A 20,000-nucleotide genomic window follows, 5' to 3' on the forward strand; every position below is an offset into this window, starting at 1 on the left:
CAACAGCAACAACAGGGTGGATAACTGCACCGTCCTGCAGGAATTCTGCAGAATCCTGATGGGAACTCGCTCATTATTAGGCGTGTTAAACCAGCTACATTTGACTGGATGGTAGTCCTGGAAGAGTGGAGTGTAGAGGAAGCTGAATTCTAGACCAACATTTGCTTACAGAGACTAATGAATATATATATGCATATATATATATTCATATATATATGCATATATATATATATATATATTCATATATATATATATATATATTCATATATATATATACATATATATATATATATATATATATATATATATATATTCATATATATATATATATATATATATATATATATATATATATATTCATATATATATATATGTACCCTAAAATTATTTGTGATAATTTTCTAACATAAAAGCGTCCTGAAATTGTAAACTCTGACATTTCTGTATTGTTTAATCATTTTTAATTTAATCATCAAGAGACTTCATTTTATAATAAAACTATTGCTTCTAAGCTTCCATATAATCGATTTGTTTTTATTTTAATGGTTTTAGAATTTGCTCGTTCAGCTTTAAAGGATATTTTATCTCAGTACATTTTGCTCTGGGTTTTGGTGCCCCCTGGCGGCCAGAGCTGACCTATGTGAACTCTAATTTCACACAAACTACTACAAATGATTGTGTTTAAAGCTGCTTTAGGGAGTAATTTATGTTCTTAGCTTGTTAGAAATGTTTCTCTGAGCTTACTGGAACTTTTAATTTTTCTTTGCACCTGAGAGGAACGATAAAACGTCAGAATTATACTTTTCAAACTAGAGTTTGGCTTCTTTCAACATCACATCCAGTGAGAACTATTACGTGCTGTCTAACAGGGAGATATGGATGTAAAAACCTAATCAGATAAAAATGGTTTTGGTAAGTAGAGCAGGTAAAGATTCCTCATGTGTAACAAAATATTAGGTACATTAAAAAACTGACACAAAAAGCTTTGTTTCTTGTTTAGATGCCTAATAAAATTGTTGCTCGCTGTGCACGTCGTTTTACTGGTTAACAGCATTTACCCTGAAGGTCTCAGGCCTCTAAAACCAGCTGATGAGTGCAGCGGCTCATCCTACCAAAACAATAAAACCATTAGGTCTTTATCTTGGCCCAGCGCTTCATGTGGTAAGGAAAAAGACCCAGTACGTGGAGGGGTTACGGTACCAGCCACTCAAAGCACTCGTGATTGGGCCTCAGATATAAAATTGTGATATTTCAGAGTATTCTGATGAAAAAGTAGAATATTATTTTTATTTTCATTCATTATTTTGGGGCAGTAACACTAGGGCCCTATGAATTTTTATGTGTTTTTGCATTTCTATCATCTCTATAATTATAAACCTTAAAGAGTGTAATAATATAGTTAATATTAATAATAAATAATAATTCAACATATCAGTAACTACAGCAAAAAAATTCTATTCAACTCAGTTTATTTATACAGCACCAAATCACGACATGAGTCATCTAAAGGCACTACAGGTACAGGTCAGGTCATTAAGCCAATCAGTAACAAGTTTCCTTTATAAGGAACCCAGCAGGTTGCATCGAGTCACTGACTAGTGTCAGAGTCTTTACAGCAATCCTCATACTAAGCAAGCATGCAGCGACTGTGGAGAGGAAAACTCCCTTTATAACAGGAAGAAACCTCCAGAGGATCAAGCCCCAAATCTAATTTTGACTTTATTTTTGGACTAAAAAATCCCCACTAAAGACTGAGAGCAAACACTGGGATGATTCAGGTCTGTGCTTCTTATTTAAAACGTGTCAGTGAAGTTGTTCTGGAAAGAAAATGAATGACAGCAAAATAATGTTATAGCTCTGCATGGGAATAATCTACAGACTGGGATCATTATCATAAAAATGGCATGAATGAATAACAGAGGCTGATGCCCTCTGGATTACTGAAGAGAAATAACATTAATAAATTACTTATTTAATATAGTATGTGGAATTTAATAGTTATTCATTTTAGTCCTCAAGTATTTTTATACCCTCCCATTGAAGGAAAAAGAACAGCGGTCACTGACTGATGTTTATATGGACAAAAGTAAAATCTACAAGCTGTGCTTCAACAGTAGGGCTGCACAATATATAGAAAAATTATCGTCATCGCGATAACAGGACGTGCGATAGGCCCATCGCAAAGCACGTCAAAAACAGCGATAAATGTTTGGTTCAAACATTTCCATCCGTGTCATACATCAACTTTTTGTAAACCAGCTCTGTTTTTTACGCGGAAGTATTATTTGACCAATCAAATGTAGCTAACCCTATGCGGCCAATCAGATGGGTCCGTTCACGTAATACGCCCACCCCCTACGTAGACCCTTAGGATGGGTGGAATGCAACACCCGAACTGAGTTAGCGGCGCCGTTCCCTTGTTCGTCATGCTGGCTCAGATTAACGAAAGCACTTTGTGCTGAGGTTTCTGGAATCAGCGCTGCTTTCAAACGTGAACGTGACTCCGCTCGGTGTCGTTAAGCAGCTGATAATAACCGGGCTGACTCCGACACGTGCTGGTGAACAAACCCACCGTTAGCCCCAGGCTCCGGTTAGCTTCCAGCTAAAAGGCTACAGCACTCTCCTCCCAGTCCCACCCTGAGCTGCTAAAGAGGGCCTGGAAAAGTTCCCCCACACATCAAAGTGATTTTTCATTAATGAGCTTTTATAACCTTGTTAATCAGGATAGTTGATTTGCTGCTGCACATAAACTGTCAGTCAGAAGCTCTGCTAGCCGGTTATCTTAGAGGAGCTAGTTCAATTTGTTAGCTTGTTATCAGAATCTTAGTTGCAGTTTCATCATCTGAGCTGCTTTTTAAGATCTAGGTAAACTTGACAGAAAATCTTAATATTCTCCTAGTTTGGCCCAGCACAGTTCACTTCCCAATTACAGCAACAGCCTTATATCACAACCACATAAGTGGAGAAAATGTTCAGTAGCAATGAGAGAATTTGCTGTTACATTTAAGTGATTTTAACTATTATTTAACATTTAAACTTATTTTCTGATATTTTTATTTATTCAGAAAACCCTGGTAAGGGATGTTTTTCTGTATTTGGAGCATCAGAAAAAGTTTTATGGTGGAGGTGATGTTTTAAAGTCACTGAGAAACTGCATGCTTGCAGTTTGTTGTTGTGCTGCTAATACAGTAGCAGGTGCGGCTGCTAATACAGTAGCGGGTGCGGCTGCTAATGCAGTAGCGGGTGCAGCTGCTAATACAGTAGCGGGTACAGCTGCCAATACAGTAGCGGGTGCAGCTGCCAATACAGTAGCGGGTGCAGCTGCTAATACAGTAGCAGGTGCAGCTGCTAATACAGTAGCGGGTACAGCTGCTAATACAGCAGCGGGTGCAGCTGCTAATACAGTAGCGGGTACAGCTGCTAATACAGTAGCGGGTACAGCTGCTAATACAGCAGCGGGTGCAGCTGCTAATACAGCAGCGGGTACAGCTGCTAATACAGCAGCGGGTACAGCTGCTAATACAGTAGCGGGTGCACCTGCTAATACAGTAGCGGGTGCAGCTGCTAATACAGTAGCGGGTACAGCTGCTAATACAGTAGCGGGTGCAGCTGCTAATACAGTAGCGGGTGCACCTGCTAATACAGTAGCGGGTGCACCTGCTAATACAGTAGCGGGTGCAGCTGCTAATACAGTAGCGGGTGCAGCTGCTAATACAGTAGCGGGTGCAGCTGCTGCTAATGCAGTAGCGGGTGCAGCTGCTGCTAATGCAGTAGCGGGTGCAGCTGCTGCTAATGCAGTAGCGGGTGCAGCTGCTAATACAGTAGCGGGTGCAGCTGCTAATACAGTAGCGGGTGCAGCTGCTAATACAGTAGCGGGTGCAGCTGCTAATACAGTAGCGGGTACAGCTGCTAATACAGTAGCGGGTGCAGCTGCTAATACAGTAGCGGGTGCAGCTGCTAATACAGTAGCAGGTGCAGCTGCTAATACAGTAGCGGGTGCAGCTGCTAATACAGTAGCGGGTGCAGCTGCTAATACAGTAGCGGGTGCAGCTGCTAATACAGTAGCGGGTGCAGCTGCTAATACAGTAGCAGGTGCAGCTGCATATTTTTGCAATAAAAATGTTATGTTGTAATAGGGCTGGGCGATATGGACCAAAACTTATATCTCGATATCTTTAAGCTGAATTCCGATATACGATATATATCTCGATATTTTTCCTCCTGTAAACTGTTGACAAGTTAACTCACTTCAAGCTCTTGAGAAATTATATACATAAATCAGTAGGTTAAATGCATAAAAATGTATTGATTCTTGTCAAACTTTAACCGTAGTGCCTATTCTCTACCAGTCTGAGCTTTAGTAACACAGGTACAGCTGTCTGCTAACACACACACACACACACGCACGCACGTACGCACGCACACACACACACACACACACGCACATGCACACAGTTGAGAGCCAGAGGTGTATCAAATGTCCCACAGGCACTTTTTAATTATATATTTATAATTAATGTAAAATTATTTTTAATTTCATCTAGAGGTGGCCCATATTGTATAGGTCTTGTCCAGAGAAAAAAAAATCCATCATGTTAAGCTAAATGTACGATGATGTAATTGCATCTACTGGAGATCACATGGGTCATGCACCATGGAGTTATTAGTTATTAGAAAAACTAGTTATTAACTAGTTGCTAGTTATTAGTTAGCAGTGTTGGCTCATATCAGCGATTATACTGTAATGATTCAGTCTCTGGTTGCTCTTTTATGAGTGTTATTTTCGGGCTACTGTCGCCATAACTCACACCTTACAAACTCAACTTTTTCATCAGAATCACTCGTAACGGAGTATTTACTAGCATAGCAAACCAGAGCGGAAAAAACGGAACCGGAACAACATTTCTCACCCGTTGAGTTCGCCTTCAAAATAAAACGGTAACCCTATAGAGCTCCGGGAGCTGACGTCACTTCTCCCGGCATGCAACAGTTCAAATCGAAACAGCGCCATTTGGCAGGCAGAAGCCGGCAGCTGGACTATTTGTTATTGTCAGAAAACTCAATCAAACGGGAAATATGGTAGATTCCTGTTGTGCCCCAGGATGCAGAACAGACGCGGACGACATAAGGAATGAGCCATCTACAGGATTCCCCAAGATCCGGAGCGCCGCAAACGTTGGATCATTGTAATAAAACGCGCTAGTGACCGGGCGAAAATGAAACTGTGGGACCCCGAGAGTAAAGGTTTTCGCTTATGCAGCGACCGCTTCATATCAGGTACTTAAACCAACGTTTCCTCAACTGTGTATGGTATTTATTTTAAATGCTTTTATTAAGATTCTTAGTGGGCTTCCTAAACTTATTTTGGTGTGGCTTTTTCTGTCTTATTACTCATAGCAGCAAGTAAACGTCACGTAAAACGTTGCCTCGTGAGTTCTGCGTGCTGCCGTTTACGTGTTTTATGATCACAGCAATTAACCGGCTAAGCTGTATTTAATTTTTAAGCAATGGTTGATCAATTGTCAGATCACACATAAAAAGCACTTTGGATTGCTATTATCCGTCTCACCGAGACTACTTACGTGTAAATCTGTTATTTGTCCGTCCATCCATCCATTTTCATCCGCGTATCCGGAGTCGGGTTGCAGGGGCAGTAGCGTGACTTCCCTCTCCCCAGCTGCCGGAGCCAGCTCCTCCGGGTAAATCCCAAGGGGTTCCCCGGTCAGGTCCGGTGTTGTGCCGGTAAGAAGTCCGCTCCGACAGCTTCTGGCGTCGGAGCGGGCAGTAGAGTCGAGAGTCCCAGACCTCTCCCCAGCTCCTCCGGCCGGGGGAATCCCAAGGGGTTCCCCGGCCAGGTCCGGTAAGAAGTCTGCTCCGACAGCTTCTGGCGTTTTTAAAAAGTATCCCAGGGGCACGGTAAGGGTCGGAGATGTTTAGTCTATTTAATTTCTGACTATATAAAACGATTTCTTCTGTTTTAAAGTGTGAAGTAAACTCCGACGAAGTAAAATCCAAGCGGATCCCGTTCATGTTCATGGTTACATCCGTGTTTGTTTACCTTTTTTGCATGCCAAAATGGCGTCCACTAACTGAGAGTCACGTGGGGTCCGGAGCTCTATAGTTTACTAGTCAAACCCTTACAATATGTCTCAGTTCATTTGGCCACTCCGGCTTTCCGTAGCCATTTCCTCATTACACAGGGGAGGGAGGGGTTTGGCTCGTCTCTCCGCATAAGCAGGATGGAAAACAGAACTACGTTGGCATTGAACGTCCCCAAATAATTAAAAACCAGTAGGCCAAATGCAAAGTTTAGAGCAGCACATTTACCCAGAGGCTCTCAGACTGAGCAAACTTGTGAGAATACACGTAATAGCCGCTTAGAAACGGAGCAACATGTCGCTAGCATAGCGGCTAATCGCTAGCATAGCAGTTTGGCCAGTTATATCAATATAAAGATATAAAGTCATCTTATATCTTGTTTAAAAATTATACCGATATTTAAAAAATATCGATATATCGCCCAGCCCTATGTTGTAATGGAATTCATGCATTAGTTTTTGTTTGCTTTGAACCCAGAGCAGACGTCACACGCCAGACGACATCAACACTGCATACTTTAGTATTTGTTCATTTATCGTGAGTAATATCGATATCGCAATATTAAGCACTGTTATCAAATATCGCAGGTTTTCCTAATATCGTGCAGCCCTAGTTCAAATATATTTCTAGCTTTAGTTCTGTATTTTATTGAATAATTTTTTTTACAGTTTTCATTTTCTAGTATTTACCACTTGAGTATGTTTTATAAAATCTGATGTTTTTTAGGGTTGTCACGGTAACCGGTGTAGCGGTAAACCCCGGTAAAAAAAAGTTGATAATAATAATAACCGTCTTGTTTTTTTTAAAATAAAGTATCTCGGTGGATTACCGTGGCTGCGGTGTACGCGCGGTGACCCTTACCAGCCACCGTATCATCTGCTGAAGTTGCCGGCGGCACATGCGCACTTTGTTGTTTACAACCAAAACTTTCTTGAAGCTAAAGCTGAAATAATGGTCAAAGGAGGAGACGGCAGCGCACAGGACATTTATTATCCCTCAAACAAGACAAAGTGGGAAGTACGGGCATCTTTTGGATATTTGAAGAATGCCGAGGGACAGTTGATAGAAGACGGCTGTCCTGTTTGCAGCACGTGCAGAAAAAGTGTCTGTGAAAGGCAGCAACGCTTCAAATCTCATGACACATCTGCGTGACCATCACCCACAACTCTACAGTCAACGCAAGGCAAGCTAACGTTAGCGTTTTAGCTAAAATGTGTGATCCGAGGATTTGGGTTGAGGGAGAATGCAACGAGTCGCTATATAAAGCAGCCGCAGCGCCGCTCCCTGCAAATAAACCGTGTCGCGGACACCGCCATGTTGAAATGACGCTATGCATTACGGGGCTCCCAGGGGCAGATAAGAGTTGGTCTCTCTCCGAGAATAATTATGAATTTAACAACGATTACTGCCTGATGACATTTTCCCACATCTGCAAAGCTCACTGGAAGGACACAAACCGAGGACAATACTTTCCTGATATAGGGTTTATTACTCAAGTAAGGGTAAAAAAGTATCTGATTAGAAGGCTACTTGAGTACTGAGTATCATCTGATGTAATATTTTTAAAATGATGACATCAAACAGACAAAAAATAAGAAGTTATGGGCAAATATTGGTATTTTAAAGACTAAAGGGGAAGAAAAATGTAAACAAACAACATAATTACAAAATAACACATTTTAGGCAAAACTTTAGCCACAAACCGAGGACAAATTTTCCTGACATACAGGGTTTATTTAGTTGTCTGGAAATGTAGCACGTTTAAAAGAATACCGCGATAATACCGAAAACCGTGACAATTTTGGTCGCAATAACTGTGAGGTTAAATTTTCACACCATGACAACTTTCATGTATTTATAATTTTAGAGATTCTTCTGATGAAGAGCCATCCACCATCACTAGCAACAGGCAATATCAGAGACAGGAGACTGATGGAGATGCTCCACATCTCTGGACTCCTGGACAACAAAGTCAGACCCAGGTACCGTCGACCCACGACACCCAGATTTATCCCCAGAAGAACCCCTGGCTATCAGCTGCCTCTCACCACCAGCTCCACAACAAATCAGCAACAACTAGCAGCAGGAGACCATGAAACATCAACAATTTCAGGAGCAGCACTGTGCACAGGATGAAAACCCTCCAGTAACCTCCACTCAAGGTCGCATCCCTGCCCCCTGGACCAGTGGAGAAGGAATAGACAAAGCACAGAGGGCAGGTCGGGTGAAACAGGTACACTCTGTGCAAAAAATATTAAATAAAATAAACACTCCCTGGATGTGCAAAGAGTGCAAGAAATTGTTTAGTCTGCAGCAGGACAAGAACTGCTCTGCAGAACACCACAACAGCTAAAAACACCTGAACACTGAGAGACATTATCTACGGAAACTCAAACACTGAAAGTTGTACATGTAAATAAATCAATAAAAGGTTGTAATACATGTTACGCTTGATTTCTGCTATTTCAGATTTTTTTCATATACATTTACATTTTCTATTCAGAAATTTCTGAAGAAAAATCAAATGCTTTTTTAACTACAGTTACTGCTTTGGTTTTAAATCCCAATTATAAACCACACACCAGCTTTAAATGTTAACAGCCCAACAAAACCAGAGTTATCCTAAAATAATTCAATCTCAGACCATCAGATTGTGATCTTGACCACTTGTCTTGATACAGGAACCTTTAATCAATTGCTGTCGTACTTGTTCACATGCACCAGCTCCTTTATTATGGGATGTGTGATGTGAACACCCCTCCCAGGGTGGAGGTCTGCACTCTGACTGCTTTCTAGTTTTTATTAGTTAGTTATATTTCTTGAGTGAGTGTTAAATTTTAACACTGTACCATGTTTGCTTGCAGTTTGTGACAATTCATGGTGTGTTTATAGATCATCAATTGCAGTTTTTCAAAATAGGGGGGCCAAGAACAATATCTTGCATAGGGCCCCCACAATGCTAGAAACGGCCCTGTCCAGAAGCAACGAGTCTCCTTTGACCCCGACAGACTTGTTTTCCGCCTGTGAATCAGCTTGAGCACAGCCTCCAGGGCGAACAGCAGCGGTGTTCAGTAACACGGCGTGTTTCCTGGTTGAGTAAATACCTCTGCTTTATCTCCTAATCACACACCCGAGGTGCGGGTCGGAAACGCCACTTAAACTTGACTTTTGTGACTCAGCACCTGAACTAGAACTCTGTGACACCGGCAGAGGCGCCTTTTTTAAACAAAGCTTAGTTTTTATAGGATCAAAAGTAACAAAAGCACAAAAATAAAGGATAATTTATGCAGCGTTTACTTTGCATACACATATTTACTGTCCTGTATCGTACCTGCCCGGTGATGCCGGTGATGACAGCAACGTTCCTCTTCTTTTCACCGTTTAACGGTGAGCGGGCGTTGGCGGCTTCGGAGCTCTGAGCCATCTCTTTGCGGTTAATAGTTTACGGTCTGCGGCGACAAAAAAAGCCAGTCGGAACCGAGTGCCCAGAACCTGAGTACCAAAAGAAATCCTCAGCATCCGTACACCATACACAGCTGCTCAGAGTGCAACGTAGGAGGAAGCGCGGTGTCGCCAGCCAATAGGAAGCGGGGAGAGGACCGTTTTTGTTGTAGGAGGCGGGGCTTAATAGGAGTGGTGGTGATTGCGGCAGCGCCCTCTCTAGATCAGGAGAGGAACTGTCCGGAGTCACGTAACACAAATGTTTGGTTTTAATTGTTAAAATTGTTTTAATTAGATAATTAAACTAAACGTCGTGAACACAATAAGCATTAAACTCTAGAGAATTATAGGGAATGGACAATCTGCTGAGATAAAACTGTGGCTGGTGGTAAAAGGTTAGAGAACCAATAAAGATGAAGATAATTAACAGTAAAATACATTCAACAACACTTATTTTCGAACAAAAAATAGAAGAAACGAACCCACATGTTTTTCTGCTTTTATTACTTTTATTACTTAGTACTTAGTTCTTGTATTATTGTATGGAGTTTATTTTATCTCATTACGATTGAACTTATTGTATTTTAGTGTTTTCTCCCTCTGCTGCATAACTTTTACCTTACTTTTACTTGGCTGTACACGAAACAAATTTCCCACTTGTGGGACTAATAAAGGTTATCTTATCTTATCTTATTCAGTTACATCCTTTTTTGCCAGAAAGACCAACAATAGAGCAGTCTGTGAACACTGTTGGGAGCTTTTAGTCATATGTTTAATAATATAGTAATTACAATAGTCATATATGGCAAAATTCTCCCAAATCACTTCCTTAAAATAAGTCTGATTAACCTTTTACAGATTTAGACCACAGCCAATTATGGAGATCTTTCAAAATAAAAGCGTTAGAAACTTTTTTTTATTCTGTTAATACTATTTGTTCATCATTAAAATGTTAAGTTAACATTGGCGTTGTTAGCAGCATGGTTATTGTTATTGAAAATACAATCTGTTTGATTAAGATACAATCATAAATCATTCAAACAAAAAATTAAACACCTGACTCGTGATGATGTTGCCCATAATGTAAGGTTTTCTTTCGTTTTTTGCCTTTTAATGCATAGATTTGTTGTTTTACTGTTCAATTAATATTTTTATGAAACAGTTTTTCATTAAATGTTCCTTTTATTTCCAAACTTATTAGGCTGATTTATTTCTACTTCAGTTTGGCAGCAATAGTGACTTACTTTAGTTCATGGTATCTCCAAAAGTAAAAAAACGTTTTGAATATTTTATATGGAGCTATCTTTAATGTGCCAAAGATGCAGACAAAACTTTTTTTTTCATTTCAACATCGCTGAGAAAACCTGAGTTGATTATTAGAAACAATGATGAAGTCATCTTGTATCGCTGTAGTATTGCTGTTAAACAAGGTGGTTCAGAACGCCTGTGCTCGGCTTCTGACCAAGTCCTCCAAACACACCCACATCACCCCGCTTCTCCTCCAGCTTCACTGGCTGCCAGTCAACTTCAGGGTTCATTTCAAGATTCTGGTTCTGGTCTATAGGGCCTTACATGGACAAGCACCATCCTACATTGGTGATCTTCTTAGTCCCTACACCCCCAGCAGGTCCCCGAGGTCCAGTAATCAAAGCCTACTGGTGTCATGGTCTGTGCTGAGTTAACCTCTGTGTTGTGCTGAGTGGGTGTGTCCGGAGAGGAGCTGCCGTTGATCTGCTCATCAGTGGTCAGGGGATTTAAGGAGCGTCGGGATTACTCATCACTGCCGGATGATTACTCAGTATTGGATAGTACTCTTGCCAGCTCCTTGCCTGTATCTAAGTTCGTTTTTATCTCCTGTGTACCTCGCCTCCCTGTACTTACCTGTCCTGTTCCCTCCGACCTCCTCAGGAACTTCTCTTCCCCGAGCCAACCTTCATCATCAGGAAATAGACTCATTGGATTCTAACCCTACCTGCCAGCCCCGTCGCTCACCCCTGACCGCCTGCTCTCCAACCCCCACCTGCCAACCTGGACATCTCGGACTCTGGTGCTCAGCTCCCACCCATTACCTCGGACCCTCACTCGACCCGCTCAGCCAGCCATGATTTACCCTCCTCTCAAAGCCTTCTCCAACAACCAGGAAACGGTAAGCCAAATCTCATAACCCTTTAAGCGGCCGACTTTTTAAATTGTGTACATGTTTAAATATATCGTCTCGTCTCGTCTTCCTCCGCTTATCCGGGTCCGGGTCGCGGGGGCAGCATCCCAACTAGGGAGCTCCAGGCCGTCCTCTCCCCAGCCTTGTCCACCAGCTCCTCCGGCAGGACCCCAAGGCGTTTCCGGACCAGATTGGAGATGTAACCTCTCCAACGTGTCCTGGGTCGACCCGGGGGCCTTCTGCCGGCAGGACATGCCCGAAACACCTCCCCGGGGAGGCGTCCAGGAGGCATCCTGACCAGATGCCCAAACCACCTCAACTGGCTCCTTTCGATCCGGAGGAGCAGCGGTTCTACTCCGAGTCCCTCCCGAATGTCCGAGCTCCTCACCCTATCTCTAAGGCTGAGCCCGGCCACCCTACGGAGGAAACTCATTTCGGCCTTGAACCGTCACCTTATCGTGGTGGAGGAGTTTGAGTGCCCTAATGATCCTAGGAGCTATGTTGTCTGGGGCACTTAGTGCCCCTGGTAGGGTCTCCCATGACAAATTGGTCTTAGGTGAAGGGTGAGACAAAGAACGGTTCGAAGGATCTTTCATGGCGGTTAAAACGAAGAGTCGGAGTACCCGGCCCGGAGGGTTACCGGGGTCCCACCCTGGAGCCAGGCCTGGGGTTGGGGCCCGTGAGCGAGCGCCTGGTGGCCGGGCTTTCGCCCATGGGGCCCGGCCGGGCCCAGCCCGAACCGGATACATGGGCTCGTCCAACTGTGGACCCACCACCCGCAGGAGGAACATGAAGGGTCCGGTGCAATGCGAATCGGGTGGCAGACCAAGGCGGGAGCCTTGGCGGTCCAATCCCCGGACAAGAAAACTAGTTTTTGGGACATGGAACGTCACCTCGCTGGCGGGGAAGGAGCCGGAGCTTGTGGCAGAGGTTGAGCGGTACCGGCTAGATATAGTCGGACTCACCTCGACACATTGCATTGGCTCTGGAACCCGAGACCTGTTTAAATATATGTTTAAATTAAATATATAAGTGAGTTACTACCCGCTAGCCACCGAAGCTGCAACCACTAAGCAACTAACCAACCATAGATAACTTCTTTGGATCTTAAAAAAACATTTTAAATTAGCTGACTTACTTTTAAACTTGAAAATTGTCCCCGAAGTAGCTGCCGGCTTCTGGGTATTTTTTGACCAAGGCTAGGCTACAAGACACCTCCCGTGTATCCTCGCTTAGCTAGCTAAACGGCTAACAAACGGAGAACACACGCCTCAGTAGAACATGAACATTAGAACACGTCTTGGCAGCTCCCGATGACGTATCTCCTAGGCAACCGGGGCGGGGCCAAGACATCATGGCGAGGTTCCTTGACAATGAGAAACACCCATAGTTCTATTGTTGCTGCTACAACCTCCGCTCACTAGATGTCGCTGTGGTGTCCGTGTTTCATATTCCACCTTTAAACAAATCAAACACTCATTCTTTCTTATGTGCATCTTTTATTAATATGCTCTACAATTATTTAAATTTCATGTTTTCACAAAAAACTTGAAAAAAAAATCATATAAATTCTGACGAAGAAATGTTTAAAACACAAAGCTTTTTCATTCAAAGTGAAACAGCCCAGAACTAAAAATTATGTTCTAACTCTATGTTCCTTCAGGGGAACGACACATCAGAGCAGTGATGGGCGTCGTCTTCGCTCCTCAAACCAAACGTTGTTGAGAACAAATGCAAAATCCCGTTTGAGTCTGAAAAAAAAGCTTTCAAGTACAGTCTGGTGTTGAGCCAGTGGATAAAGGAACACTCCAATCATAAGCGCGAGTCATTCGTAGGTAGTGTGTGTTGTTAGTTATGCCTTCACGGAAGGTGAGAAGGATGCTCCAAACTGCAAAACCAAACAAACATGGACGCAAACAGAAGGTGATGACGCTCTGCAGAGTAAAAGGTCTCAACGTGGAGAAAGAGCAGCTATGTACAAAATAAATTAGTGGTGTGGGGATTACGTTTGACACAAATAACTGTATTATAAGACTCATAAATTAAAATAAATGCTTTAAAACAGACTTAACCAAAACAAATGATCAAATGAAAATCGTCCTGCCTAGATTGTTGAATTTTGGACAAAGTGGCAAAAACAGAGCAGAGCAAAAAAAAAAAAAAAACACCTGGACATGTATTTGTTTGATGACAGTTTGATGATTTCAGTTTTGCCAGCAGCAAATTTGATATTTACTAAAGTGACTCAGGGTTTACAGTATCTGACACGATCCTCACAGGTTCAGGTGAATGCCAGCGTCAGACCTACGTGATGCGACGATAGAGATGTGAGGCTGTGAGCAATAATCTGTCAACAAGCAGAATTGGTCCAGAGTTGGGCTCCGGGGCCCTGCGATGTCACAAGGAGATCCGAGAGCCGCGGCGTTTCTAAAAGAGAAAAAATACACAAAAATCCAAATCGTCTCACGAGCTCAGCGACGCACAAGCTGACAGGAAGTGAACCTCACCTGTTTAGCTCTCTGGCTGAGGAGCACGGGTGGAGTGGCACTTCTTCTTCTGCACAGAAAAATGTTTTTACAGAGACTTTGAGAACATTCTTTAAACAGATTTCTAAAAAAAACTGAACTTATAAAATTAAAAGATGCAGGAAAAATAAATACTTTTTCTAGCGCTGAAAAAACAACTAAATGGACCAATACATAAACAAAAATACCCCGTTTGTGATGGCAAAAGGAGATCTGAGGCACTCGGGAGATACAGAAATAAAAAGCCTTTCTCAGTACATGGCTTAAATAGTTAAAAACATAAATGCCGACGCGTTTCAGCCCACAGGGCCTTCGTCAGGGCTCAAAATGATTGTAGGTTCTCTCACTTTCATGTTAAGAAGGCTAATCAGTGACACCTGCTGAAGTTGGGCAGGTAGACAGCATCATGATTGGATGACCAGTATAACACAAAAAACGTAACATCTAAACAATCCTATTGTACGGATGAATACTTACAAATATTAGATTACACTGAGAGAATTTCAGAAAAAATTCTAAGTAAATATGGTACAAAAATGGTAAGAAAACTTAAAATTACAAATAAGGAGCAAAATTCTCCATTAAGACCAGGGAAATTAGTAGCTTTTAGTGTATAAATCCAAAATGATTCTCCGTGCAAGAGTTTTTAAGCCTATCTCCTCCTCTAATTGAATGTTTTATATGTTCAGTCCCTGTGATTTTAAGAGTTACAGCTTCCATGATTTGTGTCTTTATAATGCACTGCCATAGGATATAAAGTGAGAGAACCTACAAACATTTTGAGCCCTGACGAAGGCCCTGTGGGCTGAAAAGTGTCGGCATTTATGTTTTTAACTATTTAAGCCATGTACTAATAAAGGCTTTTTATTTTTGTATCTCCTGAGTGCCTCAGATCTCCTTTTGCCAGCATTTATGTGGATCCCTTGGCTGAAGAGCACCAGAGAAAATTTCTTACACCCCTGCAGCACTTCCAGCATTTTTTCTATTTTCGTTACTTAAAGGGACTTTACGGACTTTTGAATTTTTATGCTCACGATCGCCCCCTCAGGCCAAAAGCGTAACAGCAGCTTCAATAGTAGGCTCGTGCACGAGGCGCGCATGCTGTACGTGCACACTCCTTAACGAAAATAACAGCCGAGACAGTCCCTTGTGTGTGTGTGTGTGTGTGTGTGTGTGTGTGTGTGTGTGTGTGGCCCGCAGGACAGAGGACAGGAGAACACGCAGCTAATTAATTAAATAATTTGGTTCTGTACCTTTCTCTTCAGCACAGCCGACAAAGGTTTATGATGGGTCAGTCCTCCTGCATGCTCAGATCATTCCCTTCCCTTGCTTGAAAAATTGTTCCAAAATGAAAGTTGAACCCACATCTTTTTTATCTGTGAATTCAATGCCGTTCGGCGAGTCTCAAATAAAAAAAAATCTTTCTTTTTCTTGTAGTAGCTTCAGTATTTTTTTCATGTTTTTCTTAATGTTTTCTGTTGGGTCATTTTTAAGTATTTTGTATGTATTTTTGTCCTCTAACATCTGTTTCATCTGTTGTTTATATTTTTCTCTGTCCATAACTACTGTAGTTCTTCCTCTGTCTGCCGGTAGAATAATTATCTGTTCATTTTTGGATAAAGCTGTCATGGCTGATTGTTCTTCTTTTGTAATATTGCTGTTCTTATGAGGATTGCTGTAAAGTCATTTGCTGGGTTCCTTCTATAGGAAACATTATTTCTGATTGGCTTAATGAACTGACCTGAATTGGAATGTTTATTATGTGAAGTGCCTTGAGACGACTCTTGTCGTGATTTGGCGCTTTATAAATAAACTTGAATTGAATTGAATTGAACTGTGTTGAATTTGGCTGTTTTTTAATATCCCAACTACGTTATTTCTGAGTTCTGCTTTCTTTCCCTCATCTGTGATCTGTTGACATGCTAGTTCTGTTGCTACAATAAATTCATCATATGGTATTTCTTTTGGTGTGACTGCAACATTTAAACCTTTCTTTAATATGCTCTCCTCTGCTTCTGTTAGTTTGTATTGTGAGATGTTACATACCCATGAGTTTGGTGTGGAGTTACCTTGTATTTCCCCCCTCTTTTTCTTGTTTATGAGTTTTTTTTAACTTCTTAATGTGTCTTTCTTTTACTTTTATGAACTCTTTTTCCTGTTTTTCCATCATGTTTCCTTTAGTTAGTTCCTCCATTTGTTTTTTGAGTTTGTAATTCCTTTTTAGGTCCAGGTGTCTTCTTTCCAGTTCGTCTTCTACTTGCTTCTGTTTGGTTATGACGTTCCTTATCCTCTCCTTGATTAGTGCTCTTTATGCTCTTTCTATTATATATTTGTGCTGTCTGGGTCCGGATCGGTGTTTTCAGCTGTAGGCTTGTGGGTGTGATGTTTTCGTCCTGACATCTTAAACAGAAGCGAAGGTGGTTTCTTAGACGTGCGCGTTTTTGGTGTAATCGCTCCAAACAGCGGAAGTCCTTCGTTCCTTGTTGTCCGTATTTCTCTTTGAACATCTTAGGTGTGTTCTTGCTGTGTTGTATTTCTAATTGCATGCTGTAGTTCTTTTTTAACAGTTTTGTTACCCGTTTTTCCGCTACGTTTCGTTTGCGGCTGCAGACTTCCTCAGGCTGACGCTGATGGTGGCGTCACTTCCTTCTCCGTTTATCCACGGGCAGCAGAGGACGCTGTCGCCCTCTGCAGCCCGCTCTCCCCGGTCTGTTGTACCGGTCTGTCGTGGTGAAGAGAGAGCTCTCGATTTACCGGTAGATCTACGTTCCTACCCTCACCTATGGTCATGAGCTTTGGGTAGTGACCGAAAGAACGTGATCACGGATACAAGCGGCCGAAATGAGTTTTCTCCACAGGGTGTCTGGGCTCTCCCTTAGAGATAGGGTGAGAAGCTCGGTCATTCGGGAGGGGCTCAGAGTAGACCCGCTGCTCCTCCACATCGAGAGGAGCCAGTTGAGGTGGCTCGGGCATCTGGTCAGGATGCCTCCTGGACGCCTCCCTGGTGAGGTTTTCTGGGCACGCACGTCTTACCGGGAGGAGACCTAAAGGGAGACCCAGGACACGGTGGAGGGACTATGTTTCTCGCCTGGCCGGGGAACGCCTTGGGAAGAGCTGGCCAAGGTGGCCGGGGAGGGTTAAGTTTGGGTCTCTCGACTCGGGCTGCTGCCCCCGCGGCTCGACTCCGGATAAGCAGAAGAAAGTGGATGAATTATTTTTTATTATCATCATTAAAATGGTTCTTATTGTAGTTCTCGTTTTTATTATCCTTATGGTCCCAAATAAATAAAAAAATGAAAAAGTTTCCTTGCTGTTTTTGTTTGTGTGAAAGTTATAGATCTCGGTCACTCGTTTTTTCAACACGCGTGCAGTGGTCTCTAGCGTAAATGAAGGTCTTGTGAGTTGATCTCTGTGGGGAAAAAAAGCCCTGGCGCTCCGGTTTCAGGAGCTAGAAGTGAGCCAGATCAGACGTGAGCTTCAGACGGCAGGTTTTGGGGTCTTACTTCATGACACTCTGACATCTCTTCTCTGATTGGCTAGCAGCAATACGGCTCTACCACTGACTCTGTTTGTTCTTCAGCATTGATGCTTCATCTCCACAAATAACACAAACCTGGCGGAGTTCTGCTGTGTGGCGGAGTTGCTAACACTAACGGTTAGCTTCTACTAACTGAGATGCGCTCTGCTCTCTCCTGGACGCTAAATCAACAACAACCTTTAGTAGATCTGAGGGGCTTCTCTAATCCGAGAGCTTCACGTCTATCAGCCGCTATCACAGGAGTTACGGCTAAGTTCTTGTTGAGCCTCCCTGCTTAAAAAAGTACAAGTCAAAAATTGTTTCCCAGTGAACTTGGTCTTTAAAGATTTAAAGGTAAATAAAACTGCCGTTTATGATTTAAAGTAGTTTTTACAGAAAATAAATGTGTGAAATGAAGCTGCCGAGACGTTTTGTACCACAGAGGGCATTTCCTTCCTAGTTTACATCATGATGAAACTTGTATTTGCTTTAGTCAGTCACAATCAGTACAGCTGTTCCTATTGAAAGGTCAGAGGTCATTTTTACCTTCTGATGTAGTCGATAGTGCAGGTTCCGGTCCGAGAGCCACGTGTGTCGGAGGGATTCTGTGGCACTCATCCTCCAGCTCTTGCTCTTCACCAGCAGGCGCGTGATGAAGTCTTTGGCTTCATCGGAAATGTCGGCGAACTCCTCCTCCTCGAAGTTCCACTGACAGGCCAGAATGTTGTTGAGCGTCTCGTTGTCGTCGTCCCCCAGAAAAGGAGACAGGCCGCTGAGCCTGGACGGACGGGAAGCGGAGAGCAGAGACTTGGTTGTGGCTTTGTTTGGCTTTGCGTTTCCATAGAAACGGGTTTGATAAAGATCTGATAATTGCTCTTGTAGACTGTGAGAGCTAACAGAGCTAATGCTAGCAATCACGCAGGGGAAATCATGTTGATGAGATCAACTCACAGCATATACGTGATGACTCCAAGACTCCACATGTCGGTTGGGAATGAAACAAACTCGTAGTTGATGACTTCAGGAGCTAAAAACTCCGGCGTTCCGAAGTTGACCCTCAGCTTTTCCCTGGGCTTGTATCTGGTGAAGACAGCAGCTGAATCAGGACGGATGTGCTCAGGGATGGAAAACAGACAAGATGAAGTTTTACCTTCTTGCGAGACCAAAGTCGATGATTTTGATCTTGTTAGTTGCTCTGCTGACACAAAGAATGTTCTCTGGCTGAAAAAGGACATACGTTTGGCTAGGGTTTGGAAGATGGAGGTAGTAGGAGTTACCCGGAAGCCCTTTAGCCCGCTTTACCTTCAGATCCAGATGCAGGATGTAGTTTTTGTGCATGTACTGCAGCCCTTCACAGATCTGGCGTATGAACAGGACCGTGTCCAGCTCCGTGAGGTTATAGTTCTCGTCGATGATGCGGTCGAACAGCTCGCCTCCTTCCACGCTGCGGCAGAGACAGAAGCAGGGAAACCTGTAACTCTGTTGTGTGAAACACACACTAAGACCTCCAATCACACACTTACTACTCCAACACAAGGATGATGTCATTGCGTGACTCAAAGGCGGCGTAGAGCTGGATGAGGTTGGCGTGGTTCAGCTGGTTCATCACCTGGATCTCGTTCCTCACCACCTCCTGAGATGAGAGCAGGTTTGAACCTCAGATCCTTCTGCATGAGAACTTGTTGAGGTTTGATTTGTTGTGGAAGACTACTTGGTGAAGAGCATGAGGAATAGACGGAGTTGTTGGAGAAACTTAGAGGTCTGAAGTTCTTTTAAAGGAATACACATCTCCTCAAAATTAAAGTGTTTTTGACCAAATCTTAAAGTAACTTTAAGTTACTGATGATCAGAGTTTAAGTTTGATGATCAGAGATGAAATATCTAGTCATGTGAAGTTGAAAAATCCTGTTTTCCATAATGATTGCTGTCACTTTTATTATTGCGCGTGCTTATGTTAATTAGCTGTGGCAGCCATCTTGAATTTAGTCGACTCTGAAGCTCATTTAAACTGAACTTTATGATAAATGATAAATGAGCTGCACTTGTATAGCGCCTCTCAGAGTAAGGACTCCAAAGCGCTTTACACTACAGTGTGTCATTCATCCATTCACACACACATCCACACACTGGTGGTGATGAGCTACGATGTAGCCACAGCTGCCCTGGGGCGCACTGACAGAGGCGAGGCTGCCGAGCACTGGCGCCACCGGTCCCTCCGACCACCACCAGCAGGCAACGTGGGCTAAGTGTCTTGCCCAAA

General features: G+C 42.8%; 2 protein-coding genes across 5 annotated transcripts in view; both read right to left on the reverse strand.

The window, feature by feature from the left end:
* Nucleotides 1-9,654, reverse strand: part of gmds (GDP-mannose 4,6-dehydratase) — a 243,894-nt gene extending 234,240 nt beyond the window's left edge. Inside the window, exon 1 of the mRNA XM_070554348.1 lies at nucleotides 9,431-9,654. Within this exon, the coding sequence (XP_070410449.1) occupies nucleotides 9,431-9,523 (93 nt within the window). The 5' untranslated portion in view covers nucleotides 9,524-9,654. The remainder of the gene's footprint in view (nucleotides 1-9,430) is intronic.
* A 3,523-nt stretch (nucleotides 9,655-13,177) lies between these two features.
* The window catches only part of mylk4b (myosin light chain kinase family, member 4b), a 52,869-nt gene continuing 46,046 nt past the window's right edge, over nucleotides 13,178-20,000 (reverse strand). For all 4 annotated transcript variants that reach the window (XM_054751993.2, XM_054751995.2, XM_054751996.2 and 1 more), the window contains 7 exons: nucleotides 19,264-19,373; nucleotides 19,043-19,184; nucleotides 18,891-18,961; nucleotides 18,692-18,820; nucleotides 18,287-18,518; nucleotides 14,206-14,254; nucleotides 13,178-14,125 (listed from right to left, as the gene is read on the reverse strand). In XM_054751993.2, coding sequence (XP_054607968.1) covers nucleotides 14,210-14,254; nucleotides 18,287-18,518; nucleotides 18,692-18,820; nucleotides 18,891-18,961; nucleotides 19,043-19,184; nucleotides 19,264-19,373 — 729 coding nt within the window. In that variant the 3' untranslated portion in view covers nucleotides 13,178-14,125; nucleotides 14,206-14,209. The remainder of the gene's footprint in view (nucleotides 14,126-14,205; nucleotides 14,255-18,286; nucleotides 18,519-18,691; nucleotides 18,821-18,890; nucleotides 18,962-19,042; nucleotides 19,185-19,263; nucleotides 19,374-20,000) is intronic.

The sequence above is a fragment of the Nothobranchius furzeri genome, chromosome 8, assembly GCF_043380555.1.
Source record: "Nothobranchius furzeri strain GRZ-AD chromosome 8, NfurGRZ-RIMD1, whole genome shotgun sequence".
Lineage (NCBI taxonomy): Eukaryota > Metazoa > Chordata > Actinopteri > Cyprinodontiformes > Nothobranchiidae > Nothobranchius > Nothobranchius furzeri.